Raw genomic sequence first — 18,547 nt, 5'->3', positions numbered from 1 at the left:
GCAAGGGAAGGGCTGCTCACAGCTCCAGATGGCAGCCCCTGACACAGCCCCGGAGCCAGGGAGATGAAGGGCATAAGCAGGGGCAGCACACCAGGCCCTGGTAAGTGCTGGGGCTGGTGGGCAGCCTCATGGCCCAGCTCTGACTCACCTGGAAAGAGCTGCTCCAGCCGATGTGTGACCAAAGTCAGCTCCCTGACTCACCTGTGCCCAGGAGTGGCTGCAGGCTGGACACATCCCATGGTAGTTCTGCTCATGGGCAGGAGGTGAGCACACAAGGCACCTCAGGGCACTGGCACTGCTCCTACCCAGGTGAGCTCTGCACAACACCTGATGCTTCCATGTTCCTTGGAGGCAGCTGTGCTGCTCCATACTGCTGCCATTCCATAGGAGCTCTGCACAGATCAGCCACACGAGCTCTGTGTGTAGGGAAAGCAACACCTGGTGCTGTGCTCTGGGAGCAGCTGGGACCCTGAGGGCACCCCAAAACACCCAAGTGTTGGTGCTAAAGTGAGCAGGGGGAAGAGGAGTGTGTGTGACAGCACCTTTTTTACACACACACTCCTCCCGCACCCAACACAGGTATGAGGTGAGAGGGGAGGTTTGAGCTTCACTCACAGAAGTGCAGAAGTCACAGCAAGTTCAACCAAGGGCCTCTTTAATGGGTTAGTAGAACACAGCGTGTGCAGGTCAGTTTGCTCACACAGGTGTCATTTCCTGCATTCTTCAGCCTTCTCTGGATTTGCCCATTCTGTGCCCTCAGACCCCATGGCTGCTGCCATGAGACAGCAGGGCCAGGCCTTGCCAGAACAGCTGCTTTTAGCAGAGCACAGAAGTCAGGTGTGGTCCCCAGCCACAGAACCAGCACAGCACAGGGACTCGGGGCCTCTGGGCACAGGACGGGCTCCTCCAGCAGGGCAGAACTGATCCAGTTACTTGGAAAAGTTCCTGCTGCTGCCATGAGCCCCTGGGTCAGCACAGGCAGCCCTCTCTGTGCCCCAGCATGCTGGGGTTTGTCCCAGAGTTCCATCTTCCAGCCCAGCTGCCCCACGACTGCCAAAGCAGAGCTGGGGCATCACCCAGCTATGACCCACCATGCCCACTGGGGTCAGCACAGCGGGCTCTGGGAAAGGGGTGTGGGCAAAATCCCGTGCTGTGGTGGGAAGGCTCCCCAGCACCTGCCTGGGAGCAGCCAGGGCAGGAGTGCTACTCTTCAGCCAGCGGCGGGGGCGTCAGGTGCAGCTGGAAGTTCTCATTCTGGAAGACGCTGCTGGTGGCCGGGTCCCCGTGGGAAACACTGAGCAGCCCGTGCTTGTCACCGCCACCGTGGCCACCGCGCGCCAGCTCCGTCAGGAGAGCCAGCTGCAAGGAAAACCCCCGGTCACCCTGGGAACGCTCCTGCAGGGTACACAGAGCCCAGGGCGTCACTGTGTCCCTGCTGCAGCGAGAGAAGCCTTGACGCAGGTAAAGCCAAGGGCATGGATGGCATGGAGGGACCCTGCGGAGCTCCGTGCAGGTCACCAGTCCTCAAGTGAACAACTCTCCAGGGGTCTTCAGGTTGATTTGAAATCACAGAATTGAAAAACAAACTCAGAAAGAACTGGAAGTGCCAACAACCACAGTCAAAACAGGCAGGAGGCACAAGGAAAATGCCAGGTACAGAGGGAGCTGCGCTCTCCTTGGCACAGCAGGGGCATAGGGGGAAGGAGTTTTCTGAGCCACTGCAGAAGCTACAGTGTCTAGAGGGGAGCTTAGTTACAAATCCACAAAGGATCACCCCATGGACACCTGTCAGGCCCAGGCACAAAGCCAGAGTCATTCCCAAGGTTTCCCTGCCAGTGGCTTCCCCAGCATGGCTGCCTTTGCAGTGTGCCACAGCCAAGTGCCAGCTCTAGCCCAAACCCCAGAGAAAAGGCAGAGCCCTCGCTTGCCAGTGCCAGTGTCTGGCTTGGCCACATGAAAAATGCCCATCACCAGTTTGAAAGCAGAAGGAAAACAGGGGGTACGTACTCGGGAGGTGCCTCGGTTGAGTCGGCAGAGCTGGTCAAAAGCTTGGATTTGCTGAGGATCCAACACAGACTCTGAGCTCATCTGAGAAAGAGTAAGAAAGTTACAGAAATCATGCAAAGCAGGCTGTCAAGTTCCTACACACAGAAATTAATTCCTGGGCCAGGAGCAGTCAGTCCACAACCTGTTTGAGAGGTCTTTTTAGCCATCTTTGCCTTGGCATGAAGCCACTATGTGCACCCCTGGTTTGGGGGGAAAAAATTAGTCCTGTTCTTGCCCAAAGGACAGTTACACCCCTGCATCCACAGTGAGTTATTGCTGGGCTCTGTCCCTGGTGGCAGACTGGGATACCTGAGGAAGGAAAGCAGGCATGGGAAAACTCCCTCACAGCTTCCCCCAGCCCTTGCCCGTGTCCCAGCCTGACCCCACAGCACAGGAACGCTGGAGGGACACGGGCTGTGTGTGCTGTGACCCCGTGACTCTGCAGTGACTGCCAACAACTACTGCCATCCTATAATGGCATCATGAGCCCCGACTCCTGTCCTCTAGTGGGGTGTTACTGACAGAGCTGGGAAATGAGGGGTGGGAAGGGGAGGAGTCATACAGCAGTGGCAGCCACATCCCTGCCCAGCTGGGGGGTACAAGGCCAAGTGTCCCCCAGCAGTGAGGGGCAGCTGCAGATGAGGGCAGAGAGGGCCCAGAGCTGCACAGAGGGTGGCACACACTCAGACTGCTGTAAATGGCACCATTTATATGTCCCAGGGAGAGATGACAAAGCATCACAGATTCTTGTAGGTTTGTTCCATTTATCACACCACAATGTTTCTATTTTGAATGTTTCTGCTCATATTGCAAAGCAAAAGCATCATCAAGAAGCCCCAACAGGAACCAGGAGAACAGCCTCCCTCATGAGCAGCAGGCTGGCATCTGTTGTCTCCGGGGATCTATTTTGAAGGGAACATTCAAATATCTTCTCCAAAATACATCTCCCAGGGGCTACTAACCAAAAATGCTACAATCCTGCCAGTGGGTACTGACTGGAGCTGCAATGATTTTAAGCTCTTGGGCAGTGGGAGATGCACTGAGCCCCCCATGGGTTTCCTGAAGCCTGGACAGTTCTGAGACCATCCCAAACCCACGCACGCCTTGCCTTTGATCATTAGTCTGGGAAGAGAGGAATGTCCCGAGTGCAGATCACTTATGCTGGAAACATTTTCCAAGCTCTCTCCTCCTCCTCCAGGATATTCTGTGTAGTGTAAATAACTATTTGCCAGTCAGGGAGCCAGATGCCCCCATTCCCTGCACACCTGGCATAGGCTTTGAGCCTGGGAGCCGGGGACAGGGAGGGTCAGGGACTCAGAGCCAGCAGGTTGTACCAGTGCTTCCCAGGGACACACAGATCATCCTCACTTGGAAAACACAAAAAGCAAGGAAAACCTGCCCTCCACAGTTGCTGTGGCCACAAGCATTCAAGGACAAGGAAAATGCAACATAACTGGCCTCTCCTCTCCTGCTCTCTCCCTACCACACGTACTAACTATCAATCAGGCTGTTCCCAGGCTGATGAGCTGAAATATTGCAGGCAATTCTTTCTGTTGTCATGGAAACAACTGCTGTCAGGCCTTTTCCTTTTTAAGCGTGTCACTAAAGGCATGTTTCCCTTCAGGAGCCACGGGAGGCTCCCGGGGTCCAGCAGCAGCACCCAGGTGTCAGTGGAAGGCACTGGGCTCACCCCACAGCACAGCCTCTGTCTCCAGGGCTGGCCACCTCTGAGATGGGCCCTTCAGCACCCCCAACCCATTTCCAGCCACATCCCCAGACCCCTCAGCAAGGCCTCAGACAAGACACAGAACCCCAGAGAGGCAGTTCATCTCCCAAGGATCTCAGCCAGGAGGAAGGGAAAAGGTTTTTTTCATTTCCCAGCTCTCCTCAATCCCACCACTAATGCTAATCTCTATTGCATGTGTTTCTTGCACGTATTCCACCCCCTCTGCTAGTCACCACACAGCCCTCCCAAGCTTGCAATTATCTTTAATTTAACAGCTACAAATTCCATCATCAGCCAGTGCTTAAGCAAAGCAGATCCCAACAGTTTGAGTGGAGGCACTGTCCACAGTCACGTCAAGAGACCCATCCCAGAGCTGCCCTCAGCCATTCCTTCCACACAAGATATTGCTGCACCAGTGAGAGCTTCAGAGCACCCCACTGCCCCAGGGGCACAGAGAGGCACAGCCAGAAGTCCTGGGAAGGTTTTGGGATTCCAAGGAACAAAGGCAACCCTCCCACCTTCCCATTTACAGAGCTGAGCCCACAGGCAATGGACACCAAGCCCACCCTTGGCCTTCCTCCCCTGCTTCACCATGGCTCATCAGCCTTATAAACAGGTACCCAAATTCAGGGCTTTAATGAAAAGCCAGCCAATTAATGTTAAACAAAGTAAATTTGCCTTTCTTTTGTCAGATAAGGCCTTGCTGTTTTTAAGGTACTCCCAGGAACCCAGAATGACCAACCAAAGAGAGAGCAAGGCAGGCTGTGACCCACAGTCACTGCAATGACAGTGACTTTACAGAGCTGTTAAGGGACTTCAGGGAAACCTCAGGACACCCCTCTGAGAACAGCAGTGTGCTTCTGCTGAGCTCTGCAGAGCCCCTGCCCAGGGACACTCTGGGACAGACTCCCAGCCCACGGCTCACAGGGAATAGCCTGGAGGGTGCTGGGCACCTGCCCTGGCACAGCCCCAGAGCCTGCAGAACCTCACCTGTGTTGGCACACAGGGGCCAGGGCTGGCAGCACACAGGTGAGCCCTGCCTGCTCCCTGCCAGAGGCAGCCAAGAGCCCCAGGTGCCCAGGGCAGAGCAGGCTCCCCAGCACAGGCAGGCTGGCACACAGCCCTGGCTCTCCCTCCTCGGCAGCACCAGGGGAAGGCAGATGGCTCTTGTTTCCAGCAGAACTTGAGGAGCAAACCTCCCACTCAGGGCCTGGGAGAGCACAGGTCTGTTTGTGCTCTGGCAGTCACTGCTGCAGCCACGTGAGACTGCAGTGACAGGAGAGGAGGGCACTGTGTGTGTCAGACAGGGAGCACACAGGCACAGCCCTGTGCTCCCACTATGCCCTGGGCAGCTGCTGCTGCCTACACCAGGTGCTGCTGGGATCTTCCCTTGGACTACTCCTGATACCTTCAGCCAAAGGAGCAATAACACTGCTGAGTTAATTAGAGAAACACACCCCCACACATCCTCCCTGGACACCACGGCCCGGCACACAGGGTGCTCATTTCTCCTCCAGCAGGCTCTGAGGGAAACCTGGCAGCACATGGATTAAATGTGAAAGGTGGCACCCAACAGGCCTGTGCTTGGGCTGAGCTCAGCACCTGCACCTGAGAATTCAGAGGCTCCATGCAGAGAATGTTTTCTAGAGAAGAGCCAAGAGGCTGTTGAACAGATCCCACAGGGCCAAGCACAGAAGGCTGAGGAGGTGCAGTGTTCTCTCAGGGACAGGAGTTGGGAGAGAAAGGGAAGGCAATCACACCATGTCCCGAGTTGGAGGGACCCACGAGGATCATTTTATCCAGCCCCTGGCCCTGCACAGACACCCCAACAACCCCCCCACCCCATGCCTGAGAGCCTTGTCTGAATGCTCCTGGAGCTCTGGCAGCCTTGGGGCTGTGCCCATTCCCTGGGAAGCCTGGGCAGTGCCCAGCACCTTCTGGGGAAGAGCCTTTTCCATAATATCCAGCCTAACCCCACCCTGACAAAGCTCCAGCCATTCCCTCAAGTCCTATGTAAAAGACACACGAAAAAGGGAAGAAATCCTATTTGGAGTAAGAGTTAGTGACCTCTCCTGCCAGAGGCTAATTGGCAATGTGACCCCAAACCTCACAGAAAACCCATGGGAACACCTCTGCCTCCTGTCCCCTGGCACTGCTGTGTGTCTGGGAGGTTCAGAACATGCCCAGCTCTGCCCCATGAGCTCAGCTGCAGCTGCCCAAGTCACACACAGAGCACACAACACTGCTCTCCTTGTGCCACAGGCTGTCAGGGTTCCATGGGAACTGCAGCTTCCCCCTGCTGGGATTTACCAGACACTGATGTTCCCCTGATTTCCTGAAAGGCACTGTCCAGAACAGCTCCTGCACCCTGGGCTACAGCCAGCACCACTGGCACAGTCCCTCTCCTACCCTCCCCATCAATGGACTACAAACAGCCAAACTCTTGGCTTGTCTTTATTTCTCTCCCCTCCCTCAGAGGAGCATCAGTCGGGAGTCAGCTGCACCCTCAGCTGGTTATTTCTCAGCCTGGGACCACAGGGGGGAACAGCCATCCCCCCTGCAGCAGCAGCAGGAGCTAGCCCAGCTCCAGGAGCAGCTCCCCTGGGCCATGTCCCTGCTCCCAGCCCCTCAGGGGAGGCACAGTGACCTCCTGCCCTGCCCTGGTGCTGTGCTGGATCCTGATGGACACACCCTGGGCTGTGGGGCAGCAGCCCAGCTCACAGAACCACTGCCAACAGGGACTGCTGCAGTTTGTGGGAACATCCACAGGTTGCTGCAGCCCAGCAGCTGCCACTGCATTTCAATGAGTCTGTTCTACACACCCTCCCAGACTGCAATGTTTTATTAAAATGGAGGAAATTTACATCAGACTGTAGGAATATTTCCTTAGAAAGTGAGATGCAAAGTCAAGCCAAGATTCCCCACTGCAATTTTGCCATCTTTGCTCTCAACCAGGCCATGACCCCTCCCCAGGTAATCCTGGTCTCACTGCTCCTGGCTCCAGGATCAGCTGTCCCAGCCCCCTGTCAGTGTCTCACAGACCCCACAGTGCCAGACTTTGGATTGTAGGCAGTGCAAGAACTATTCTGCCAGGCTGCAGACTGCTCTGAAGGAATGCCAGGGGACACAATTGCAATTCATTCTGATATTTCTCAAAAAATTCCCACAAAACAATAAAATTCACCCAGCTCCTCCAGCATAAGAAGCTCAAAAAACCAGTAAATTTTGATTTAAAAGCTGTTACAGGATAATTCTGGTTTTCAAATCAGTCCTTTTCAATTTATATTGTTTGCATTTGTATCTATGGTGCCAGTCCTCCTCATGAAGACACCTGCACTCAGTATTCTTCTTACTAGATCACTTTTGTTTCCATTACCAGCAATCAGAGATGTTCTGTGTCTCCAGCTCCTTCCTCACACATTTCCTGTGCACTGCTGAAGTGAAGGGATCCACCTCCAAAGCCAAGGGACTGAGTGTTTGCTCAGTTAATTTGTACAAGGGAACATTCTCCACAGAGGAGAGAATGCCCATTCCTGTAACTGTGTAAAACACTAATTATCTCTATGGTGATACTGGGGGGTCACATCTGGATATTTTCAAAGTCACAAACCCCTTGGAAGTGTTTTGTATTGCTGGCGACAAGTTAATGACTGATGGTCACTGTTACCCTGAAAACAGTGACACTGGCTCTGTCTGCTGATGGATGGAGGTCAGGTAACATCTGTCAAGCTCTAAAGTAAGTTTTGGTGAAAAAGCCCAACCTAAACCTTCACTATTGCCCAACAGAAAGCACGTGGTGCAGAGGGACCTTTAAGGTCACATGAGGGATGTGGTATCAGCCCCTCACACGTGGGAATTGTCCCAGAGGCTCCAGAAGGCTGTCACAGGGAGGGACATGGGAAAACTGCAGGACAGAGCCCAAAGGTAGAGCCTGACAAACTGGATTAACTATGGATCAAGTCCATTGTCCGTCCTGGCGTGACTTGACAGGATTAAACTCCTGAATAAAACATATCTGCCATCTGGACAGCTCCAACAACAGCACGCTCAGAACTCCTAGGACACAGAACAAGCAGAGCAGGCAGCTCAGGGGCTCATGGCAGGGCTTATGGCCCAGGAGCCAAGACTCTTCCTCTCCCTGATCCCTACTGCATAAGCTGGCAGAACAAATGGAGAACTTGTGCTCGTCGAAACGAGGCAAATGAGTTTTGGGAATCAGTGGCTGAGACACCCAGAGCAGGTATTTGGGCAGTGGCCCAGCTGCTGAGCCCTCATCCCCCACAAACACCACAACAAACATACAGCTCAAAAAACAAGCTCCCATTTCTTTTAACTCTCATTCAGGGGATGCTCCAAGGCAGGGAGAGCAGGACAGATGATGGCCCAGCCCCAGAGGATTACCCTTGGGAAGGCAGTGAGGATCAGGGGTAACAGAAAGCACAAACTTTTGGTAGTAGAACCAGAGGAAAGAAAATCCCCTGTGCCCTTCTTTCTGCTCCCCTTGACTGGGGCAGAGCATGCCCTCATCCAGCCAGGTTCTACTTAAATCCACACTGCCAGTGATCCCATAATGGGTCAGTGCTGGCTGGTGGCATCTCTCCACCTCCCCAGTGTCAGGGACTGGCCCCAGCACCACACACAGAGCACAGGGGCAGAGGCAGCCCTGTCTGCTGGGCTGTCATTCCACATCCACATCTCAGCCACACTGCACGATTCAAGCTGACAGCCTTTGCCTGGGCAGAGCAGAATTAGTGCTGTGAAATGCACTCCAGATGCTCAGTGGCATTTCTCAGCATGACTCTATTCCTAATTCAAGGCTTCCTAAGAAAATAAATACCTCAGCTGAAGATCACCACATTAGATTTTGCCAAGAGAGGAACTAAACTTTCAGAGTCTTCAAAGGGGCCACAGGGAAACACCCTCCCCACAGATCTCTGTGCAGAAGGGCCTGGGAGCCCCAGACCTGACTCTCAGGAGGGCAGGGCTGGAAACACAATGCTGTGAGCAGGACTCACTCAGGATTTCCTGCTCACAAACACCAGCTGTGGAGCCAGAGCAGCCTGTCCAAGCCAGAGCTCTGGGTCTGACCGGGGCCAGCAGAGTGAAGGGAGGGCACAGAGAAGCCCCATGTCCCCCAGTGGGCATTCCCAGCACTGCCCCAGCACAGGAACTACTCTGTAACTCAGCCCATGCCAGGTCAGAGGAATCCTTACCTCCCAGGGTTAACTAATGCTGCTGAGCAGTGATTGTTCAGCAAACAACTTTCCTGCAGGAGCTGGAGATTCTCCAGTCTACTGCCAAGTCCAAACACACTCAGCTTTTTCAAGATGTGAATGCACAACAGTTTGATCACATGTGAGTACAACAGTTAAATATTGTAATTTGGGTATGTGAGGAACATCCCAGACTTGGAGAGGATCTGGGACACAGGGAGGAGGAGCTGGGGGCCTGAGCAGTGCTGGGGCTCTGCTGAACCCTGCCCAAGCTCTGCTGGGCTGGGCTGTGTGTGGAGCAGGAAGCCATGACTTCCCTGCCAAGAGCACGAGACAGCAGCAGGGAAGCAGCAGCAGCAGGGCACCATCCTGCACTGGGATGGACACTTTCCAGCTAGCACGTCATGAGCCATGCTGTCAGTCTGCTTCCCCATCCAGTCTCTCCACACCTCCCTTCAGGCCCTGAGTCCCAGCCAGCCCTTCTCCTTCATCAGTTAAATAAAAGGAAGCATCTTCTCCTTACCCCAGTCTCTGCCATGGCGTGTGGAGCATTTCCCCTCCTTTCTCTACAGAGTGAGTCAGACTGATGTCAAAGGGGAGCACAGGGGCTCCCTGACTGACTGCCCAAGAGAAAGCCAGGGATAACCCAATTACAAAGCACTGGAATCAAGTGTCAGGCACTCAAATGCTGAATGCAGTTTTAGTAGTTAATTCTGCTTTTAGTTTTTAAACTACATCCCAGACTGTCACCCCCATTTCCTCTCACTCCTTTGGGGCAGGAGTGCAGAGGGTGAGACGTGGGGCTGCTGAACTCTGCCAGCCTTAGATGCAGTGCCCAATCCCACTGAGGCAGGACAGGACAGGACACACACGCTGCTCAGCCTGGTTGGACCACACTCCACTTCCAAGCTCCTGGGAAAGCTTGGCTGCTGTCACCAAATCAAAGACTAACACAGCCTGACTGCAGAGACTGCCTGGTGCTCCACACAGGCCTGCAAGGTTCCCTTTCCCCCATCTCCCCAAGCAGGAAGCCTCTCCTGTGAGTGCAGCAGCTGACAGCAGCTGACTCAGGCCCTTAGCCAGTTTTTGATCAGGATGGGTTTGGCAGGAATTGAAATCATCTGCGCCAACAAAACCAAAGTACTACTACAAAAACATACTCCAAGATTGAATTATTTTGGTTCCAGGAGTGAAAACGCTGCTCTGTGCACATCCATACAGTGAGAAATACACAAAGTACCCCGAGGCACTTGGGAACAAACCCTCAGCTAGGGGCCACTGGAACGTGGAGCAGCAGAGCTCAGCTGCACACGTGCAACATCCCTAAAGAGAACCCAACAAACCAGCTGCCATGGGGCTCACCACCCACAGCACCAGCCAGGAAAAAGGCAGCTCCATGCATGTTTGAGGCTGTTCTTCAGTTTGAATTAGGGATGATGAAACTTTCAGTGCACAAACACTGGCAATAAATACAAATTAATTCTCTGTTCTCTCACCCAAATCCAGCTGCATCAATCTTGGTTATACTCAAGCTTCTTAAAATATTGTGCAAGCACTTAGTGAGTCAAATCAATCCCAGACCTTTTATCCCGAGCCAGATTATCTGCTAGGAAGGTGGAACAGAGGCTCCACAATCCAGCTACAAGGAATGTGCCTGCTTTCAATCTATGATTTATATAAAACACACCTAAAAATAATTGGACAGGAATTGTCCACACAACCAGCTGCAAGCATCCAGCTGCCCCCAACACTAGCTCCTAGACCTTCTGGATGAACAAATTTCCTTGACTTCTAGAGTTGCACCCCCATCAAAACAACCTGGCATTCAGAAAAGTGACCAATTAGCTGCTGAGAGTGTTTGACAGGTACTGATCAGAGTCTTGTCTGGAAGCACAGACAGACAGAGAACAAAGTGATGATGAAAGTTTACCTGACAAGAAACCACCTCACAAAACTTACCTGTGCCAGGGATGCTGCAGTCCCTTTCTTCAGCTCTGAGAAGTTCTCACTCAGCTTCCCTCCCTTGTTGCTGGAGTTGCACTTGTAGCACATCCACCTCATGAGGCCCTTGGTGACCACCCCACACTCCTTGCTCAGCAGGCACAGCGAGTGGTACAAGTGGCCACAGCTGGGAAGAGAGCAAGTCAGGGCTGGGAGCAGGGCAGCACCTCCTGAGCCCTGCACAGGGAGGGCAAGGGGCTGCCCAGTGGGCAAAGGCTGCATCTGGGAATCAGCAGTGTATCCTCACCCTCCTGCTGATTTCAGACTCGGAGTCAACACTGGCTGCCCATTTGCTGATGCAGCTGTGACACCCAGGTAACAATGATTTCACCTTATTTTACAGACAGGACATGGGAGATGCCAGGGCTGTGGCAGGTCCAAGATGTACAAATACACAAATGAGCCCAGGGTGTTGCAGTGCCCAAAGCACACTGCTGGGAGAGGGGACAGAAAAGTGACAGCCAGCTCCTGGGACTGGGAGGCCATTCCTCCCAGGCAGGCAGAGCTGGCTGCATGCAAAGCAGCCTCTGATGGGTGTGATTAGCCAGCCTCTCACAGTGCCAGGCAGCAGGGAGATGTGCTCCCAGGAACACAGATCATGACAACCAGGAGAGTTTGTTTCCCCTTTTAAAACTATTAACAGGATCACAGGTGCAACCCCACCCCTCAACTTTACCTGAAAACAATGATTTCATCAGCAGTTTCTTGCCTCCTTTTGTACTGCTGGAGACAGATGCAGCAGTAATCCTGCTTTGGGGTAAGGCCTCTGGTGACAGAGGCTCTCAGGTTACACAGGGACCAGTGCAGATCGTGGTTTAGAAGGCTCGTGGTTGTCTCTAGAAGGGTCTGTGTGGAAGACAACACAGAGCAGGTCAGTCTGTCACCTCCAGACTGCACAAACTCCCTGCCAGGCAGTTCTTCAGAACAAGCCGCTTAGCAGCTCACTAAGAGCAGGAACAACCCAATAAAATCACTTCTCCTATGCTTTCCATCCCCTGACCTCAAAACACTTATCCTTTCATCACACGTTAATGGAGCAATTCCTCTGCACTCTCAAACAGACAAGTCTTGCATTGACTTTTGCCCAAGAGCATTAACAGAGGCATGGCAGGCTCATTTTGTCATCTTCCACATCAAACCTCCTTTTTTTTCCCTTCTATCTGACAAGCTACTGCTTATATCCCCATTTTGGGAGAAATGTGCTAATAAAAATCAAAGCTCAAATGCACTATGGCAATTAAAGTCTTTAAAAACCCCCCTGAACTGCTCATCTGCTTGTCCTTCCCAATGGATGCTCATTTTCAAAGAGCCCAAAGAACCACCCTGAGTCTCCAGCACCAAGTTTCTCTCAGGCACAGGGGCTCTGCTCCCTGATTCATCCCTGCCCCACAGCAGCAGCACAGGATCCCACCTGGGCACACAGCCTGTCCCAGAGCTGCCAGGCAGGTTCTTCTGCAAGAACCCAAACCCAGATGAAGGCTCCTGGTGTCCAGCCTCCACAGCAAAGCCATTTCCCACTGTGTTTCTGCACTGGCTGCTGGTGCCTGGGGGCCTGCCCTGAGCAGAGCTGGGATGGCTCTGCCCATGAGAAGGGAAAAGGGCTTGGAGGAACACTGTGCATCCTGCTTAGGGGAAAGGAGTTCCAGAAAGCTGCTCAAGTGTGGAGACTGTGTGAGATTTGGGACTGGGCTGAGAAAAGCAGGACTGAGATTTAGAGGAAATCTCACCAGGACACAAAGGAAGTGCAACATTATCACTTGGAAGCATAAAAACAGCCTAATTTAAAAACCTGTTATTTAAAACTGCATAGCAAGACAAAACATAGCAGCTTTGTGCCTTTGAATCCCTAACTGCAGGATGAGCTGGAGAAAAAGCAGATGTTTATCCTTCTGGTACATTTAACACTGAACTGAGCTGCAGAGGTGCTCACCATGTACCTGTCAGTCCCTTCACTTGCAATCTGTGAGCAAACCAAACTCCTTCCCCATCCCCCAACCACACAGAAATCTCTCATTGACTTTGCCCTGCAGATAGAAATGACAAATAACAGAGAGAGCAGCAGGTCAGGCAGCTAAAATGAGGCTGCATGCAGTGGTGGACAGAACAGCAACACAGACAACTTACTTGTTCATAGTTAAAAGTGTCCAGCATTCCCAGGACAAGCCCCTGAATTTCTCCAAGTTTCCCTTTTCCATAAACTGGATCCTGTATGAAGAAATGCAAAGCTGCAGTTGAATCACAGGATATAACCATTTTGATTCTTTTTAGGTCTTTTTTCCCTCTGGATTGGAACTGCAAATGGAAGCTATGACTACAGAGTTAAATATTCTGCACATGCACAGGGACAGCAGAACAATCCCACACACTGATGGGAAAAATCAGTAATTAGCAAAACTCAGTAGATAACAACATCACTGTAAATTAGTGTGCCTGGGTCAAAACTGCAAACTCCATTCAGGAGCTGCAGGAGCTGACTGGAGAGTGCATTTGAGGAGTACTGAAGGGAACAGCATGGCCAGGCAGCTCCCAGCCCCCGTGCCCCATGCTCCTGCCCAGCCAGGGGTGCCTCACACCCAGCCTCACCCCAGCCCCTGATCTGCAGGCTGGAAGGGCACACCCAGTCACTGCTGAGCCCAGCTGGCAGAGGAACAGGGCCCTGGGGCTCTCCTGGAGCTGCAGGGCTGATTTCCACACACCCTGAACAGCTCCACTGCCCTGTCCCAGCAGCACAAGCACAGGGCTGTGGTACAGGGGCTCAGCCTGTGCATCTCCCCCTTGCTCCAGCCCAACAGCCCTGCACACCCACCCTGGCACCCCTAAAGCACTGCTCTGTGCAGCAAGTGACAGAAGTGTCTGCTGGCAGGGGCAGGACTGGCAAAAACAGAACAGCAAGATGTGAAAACAAAACTAACCCAGAGAGTAGAAAAACTGTGGGGACACAATGGAAATAGGAACAGGAGTGGGATAAACAAGCTCTGGATAAGATGAGTGAGAGAAGGAGCAGGAGCAAGGCTGATTCCATGCTGGGACTGGGCAAGAAGGATTGAGAGTGACAAAGCCAGCTGACAAAGACAACTAAAGCAGTATGGAAGCTGCAAGACACCCTGAGGGGTGCAAGACAGAAGAGCAAGTCAAGGAACTCTTGAACAAGAGCCCTCATGGGCAGTGTGACAGGCAGAAACACCAATGTTCAAACCTAAATAAAAGCAGCCCTCAGTAACAGCCCTGAGTGAAAACCAGTTTGGAGCATGGGGAGGAAGCATGAAGAGGCTGGATGTGCTGCACAGGCTCCTTTCCTGCTGGGTGAACAGCACAGGAAGTGCATTGCACTGCAGGGATGAGGGAGGCAATGGCATTTCCAGAGAGCAGGAATGTGACCCAGAGCACAGAGCAGGCAGGCAGCCAGCAGCTCCTCTTCTAAAGCCCTCAAGTACACAGCCAAAAGGTCACTCACAAACTGTCCCAACACCACAATTTCCACACAGCACCTCAAACTTCCCAAGCTACAAGTGGAGATTTTCAAAGCCATTGGCTTCCTGTCTGGACACAGAGCAGAAGAAGAGATGTGAAGAGGGAAGAATAAAGACACACCTGCAGCTTTGCAGAGGGAGAACACAAGTCTGAGGGCTTTCAGTTGCTGTCTTTTCCTCAAGTCATGCTTGATGATCTTTAAAAATAACAGCAGCTGGGAAGAAAATGGACTTTCTTCTTTCCAGAGGAGGCCCATGGTCTGGCCAAGCCTCACCCTGAGCCTGGCAGCCCAGTGCCAGCAGTGAGTCCCTGGCCATTCCCTGCTGGAGCTCCTGCCTGCCTCCAGCACCACACCCACAGCCCCAGGTCACTTCTCCAGACAGTTATAATGCTGCTCAACTGCAGCTTCAGACCCCACAGAACTTCCAGCCACAAAAGCCTCATGGGATCAGTTGGTTTTACGTAGGAATACCTTTCATTAATTCCACCTTACAAAACTGGTCTCGGGTTGGGATTCAGGCGTGCTCCAGCCATGGCTGTGCCATCCCAGGCAGAGGGACAGGCACTGCACCAACCAGGAACACATCCCAGCAGCCTGCATGGCATCAGCACAAGGAGCCAGAGCCAAACTGCCTGCCCTGGGTGCCACCAACAAACAGATGGGAAGGGCTGGCAGGGATCCACACCCAGCCCAGAGGTGCTTATGCAGCCCTTCCAGCCACCTCTGGCTCTTCCATTTCCCATTCCTTCCTGGGTCCAGGAAACAGCACTTGCTTTGCTAGCAGTGCTAATAAATGCACTCTGCAAACACATTCACTTCAGCTTCTCCCCTCTGCAAGGGCCAGAGCAACCACTCCACACACAGCTAATCCCAGTGCTGATCTCCCAAACCAGGAAGAAAAAACAGCCAAAGCCCTAAGCAGGAGTGGAAAAAATATAAAGAGAAGCTTTCTGAATCTTTCTGCCTCCACTCTGGAACAGCTTTTAGAGCATTATTTCCTCCCCTCTTTGGGGTCCCTACTGGTAGCTTTTACATTTCTGGCCTCGCCAGGTCTCCATTTTGTAGGAGACATCAGCTGCATCTGCTTACAAAACATTCATGAAGGATTACAGCTTTGTAAGGGAATTAACACTCAACCTCTCAGCCCTCTTCAGAGAGCACTCACATCCTTAATAACATGGAGTTTTTCTTAATGCTCAAGAGGATTCCTCTGGTATCTCTCCTAATGCTGTTGGTTCAGTTAATAAGTCAGTCTCCAACACCATAAAGGATGAGCAGCAGCAAATCCATCAATTGTTATTTCACATGACTTCAGTCAGATAGCACTGAGCCCAGGTGCTGGGACAGGCAGGTGCCAGGAGCCTGTGTCCTCTCTGGGAAGCTGCAGGTCTGGCCCCAGGGACACCATGCAAGGTGCCCTCTGGCCAAGACTTTGGTTGCAAAGTTAACATTTGCATAAGGTATAATCTGTAAGCAGTTAAGCCCAGAAGAGGAAGAAAAACAGTCTGCTAAAATTGGAATACTCTAATTTCTTTCAGAGAAGGCAAGATAATCTACCTCAGTTTAGTGATGTTATCCACCTCCCAACAAAACCCCCAGTGAATTCCTGGGCAGCTGTGCCACCTCCCAGCCTGCAGCTCCAGCACCTGGATGCCCTATCACAAACCTTGAGCTCTGCTGAAACAGCATCTGAGGGCCCTGTCAGACAAGCACCACCTGTAATTCTGCATTTCACCAAAATATTCGGAGGGCTTGGGAAAGGCTGTATGCACTGCAGGGCCCAGAAAGGCTGGTGTCAGTATTTCCCTGTGGTCACAGTTAAGGTGGCACATCAGTAACACTTTAAGTGCCCTGCACAGAGCTCAGAGCCAAGACAGAAGGGCTTGCCACCAGGGTTTAGCATTTTTCATGGCTTCAAAGAGCAACTACACAGCTCTGAAAAAGGAGCACAGGGCTAACAAGACAGGGATCTTCCTGTCTGGGAAAGCACCAGCTGTGCCTGCCATGTTGTGATTCTTCCCTGCAGGACACTTAAACGGCATTCCCAGATAACCCAAGGAAGCAGATGACTGGAAGGCAATAACTCCAGTGCTCTCTGCTGCCTAGCTCCAAGGGAGTTTTCTTCCTGATCACCAGCAGGGTCAGGGTTCAGGATTCCTGAACATTTGAGCTGAGCACTCATGACAAGGCCATGCTCATCACCATCCCAACACCAGCTTCCCAGCTGGACTCAAAGCAATGCTCTCCCCAGGGCCAAGCTCTGCATCCAAATAAACTCCACAGAAACCTCCCACAGGCACCCTCTGCAAGCCCTTGAGCAAGAGTTTAACAAAACACAGGCAACAGTGAGCTGAGCAGGGCAGTGCCAGGAACCCAGGAATAAGGGCTGGTGTAAGGCAGAGTGAAGGGAATGTGGGGGTTAAGGAAAGGAGCACAGGGTTCAATGGAGGGTTTGTCTTGTAACAAAGGACACTGTCCCCACAGGAGGTGCAAGCTCTGAAGGCAGCAGACTGGTGAGACTCAGCACAGGCAAGCTCTCAGAAGAGTCCCTCTCCTAATGAGGAGGATAAGAAGCTGGGAGAGGCTTAAGTGAGCCTCAGAGGTGAAAGTCTTCAGAGGTGAAACCAGCCAGCAATTTGTGAAGGACACAGCTGAGCTGTTGGCATCTGTCAGAGGATCCCCAAGACGCAGCAAGGGGCTCACACTGCCTCTGCTGCACACAAACAATCCAGGTCACATCACTCCACACACCTCAGGGGTTGGCAAATGCACGGGTGTGAGTGAAATCTACAGAAGAGTAAGTGTTAAGAGGCAAAGTCAACTTAGAGATCCTTTATATCAACACCACCTCCCCCTCCCTAAGGATCTTTTCTTGATCTTTATGATGTTATTTTTCCTACACCTGTTTTTCAGCTACCAGGTACCAATTACTGCCCCATTTTATGAACTTCTGATACTAATGCTCTTTACCTGGAATTCAGTCCTTTTCTCTGCATTTTAAGAAGTCATCATTTTTTGCTCTAGTTGCTCAAAAAATCTGCCTTTCCAAATCTCTCTTTAGTCAGACTGGATTTGTCAGGCTGTCCAGGGAGGTGGAATGAGCAGGAGCAGCTCCTCCCTGCCTCCCAACCCAGTGGCCAGAGCTGCACATGCTGCTCTCAGTGGTGCCTGACCCATTTCTGCCCCCAGTAAAGCCCCTCACCTGATGAAGCATCCCTCAGCCTCCCCAGCAGAGCCATCACACCAACCGCTTTCCTCTACAACACACAAAACATTTCCCTCCCCTGCTGCCTCCAGGACATCAGTGCCAGCCCCTGCACGAGGGATTTTCTATTGCTGCTAGAAGAGTCATCAGAACAGAAACAGAATGAAATATGTGAAGATTGTTGATGGCAATCTCTCTTCATCCCAAAGGAGAACAGGCTCTTCCTCCACACTGTCACACCTCCCAGCTGTGTTATCAGTGTGGTCACTGCTTTGACTCCCACCCCATCCTGGAGTCCTCAGCACAGCCAGGGAAGCCTCCCTTCCCTGGCAGCCTCCCATTCACTCACAGCTTCTCCATCCTTCCCTGCCTACATTAAACATCAAACAAGCCCCAACAGGAAATTATACCAAAACCTCAGCTAAAAGTAGACTAAATAAGTTATTGAAAAGCCATTAGGTTTCCTTGACACTTCCTCTGATAAAACCACATTTCATTTGAACACACTTTTTATCCACTCTCTTGCAACATGCTTTGCTATCTTAGGAGTTTGTTCAAAATCCAAGACTCTGAATAATATCAAGATCAAACCAAGAGGTGTGTGTTCACCCTGTGAAGCTGTAAGCCCTTTTCCTCTCTCACCTGGAACAGAAACCTGAACAGTGTTTCAACACTGTCTCAACCCTTCAATCATTCCACTCCACAACACAGATAATTCTTCTAATTCCTTTTCTGCATTTCTCAAGGTTTGTTATTATATCCCAATATCAGCTTTCACCTATTTTGCAAATTAACAATTTGAAGTTGCCTGTGATCACTCAACCCAAGGTCTTATTTAAAATCAGCTCTTCTGCAAGTCTGCTACTCACTAATTGCATCTCTAA

The 18,547-nt window shown here is 52.0% G+C and overlaps 1 protein-coding gene across 2 annotated transcripts in view; it reads right to left on the bottom strand.

The window, feature by feature from the left end:
• Positions 1-638: 638 nt before the first annotated feature.
• Positions 639-18,547, bottom strand: part of VPS8 (VPS8 subunit of CORVET complex) — a 65,692-nt gene continuing 47,783 nt past the window's right edge. For both annotated transcript variants that reach the window (XM_064435578.1, XM_064435579.1), the window contains 5 exons: positions 13,111-13,191; positions 11,663-11,832; positions 10,945-11,113; positions 2,008-2,088; positions 639-1,359 (listed from right to left, as the gene is read on the bottom strand). In XM_064435578.1, the coding sequence (XP_064291648.1) occupies positions 1,204-1,359; positions 2,008-2,088; positions 10,945-11,113; positions 11,663-11,832; positions 13,111-13,191 (657 nt within the window). In that variant the 3' untranslated portion in view covers positions 639-1,203. The remainder of the gene's footprint in view (positions 1,360-2,007; positions 2,089-10,944; positions 11,114-11,662; positions 11,833-13,110; positions 13,192-18,547) is intronic.

Source organism: Passer domesticus, chromosome 11, assembly GCF_036417665.1.
Source record: "Passer domesticus isolate bPasDom1 chromosome 11, bPasDom1.hap1, whole genome shotgun sequence".
Lineage (NCBI taxonomy): Eukaryota > Metazoa > Chordata > Aves > Passeriformes > Passeridae > Passer > Passer domesticus.
The sequence above is the reverse complement of the archived record's forward strand: the minus strand, read 5'-3'. Positions and strand labels throughout refer to the sequence as shown.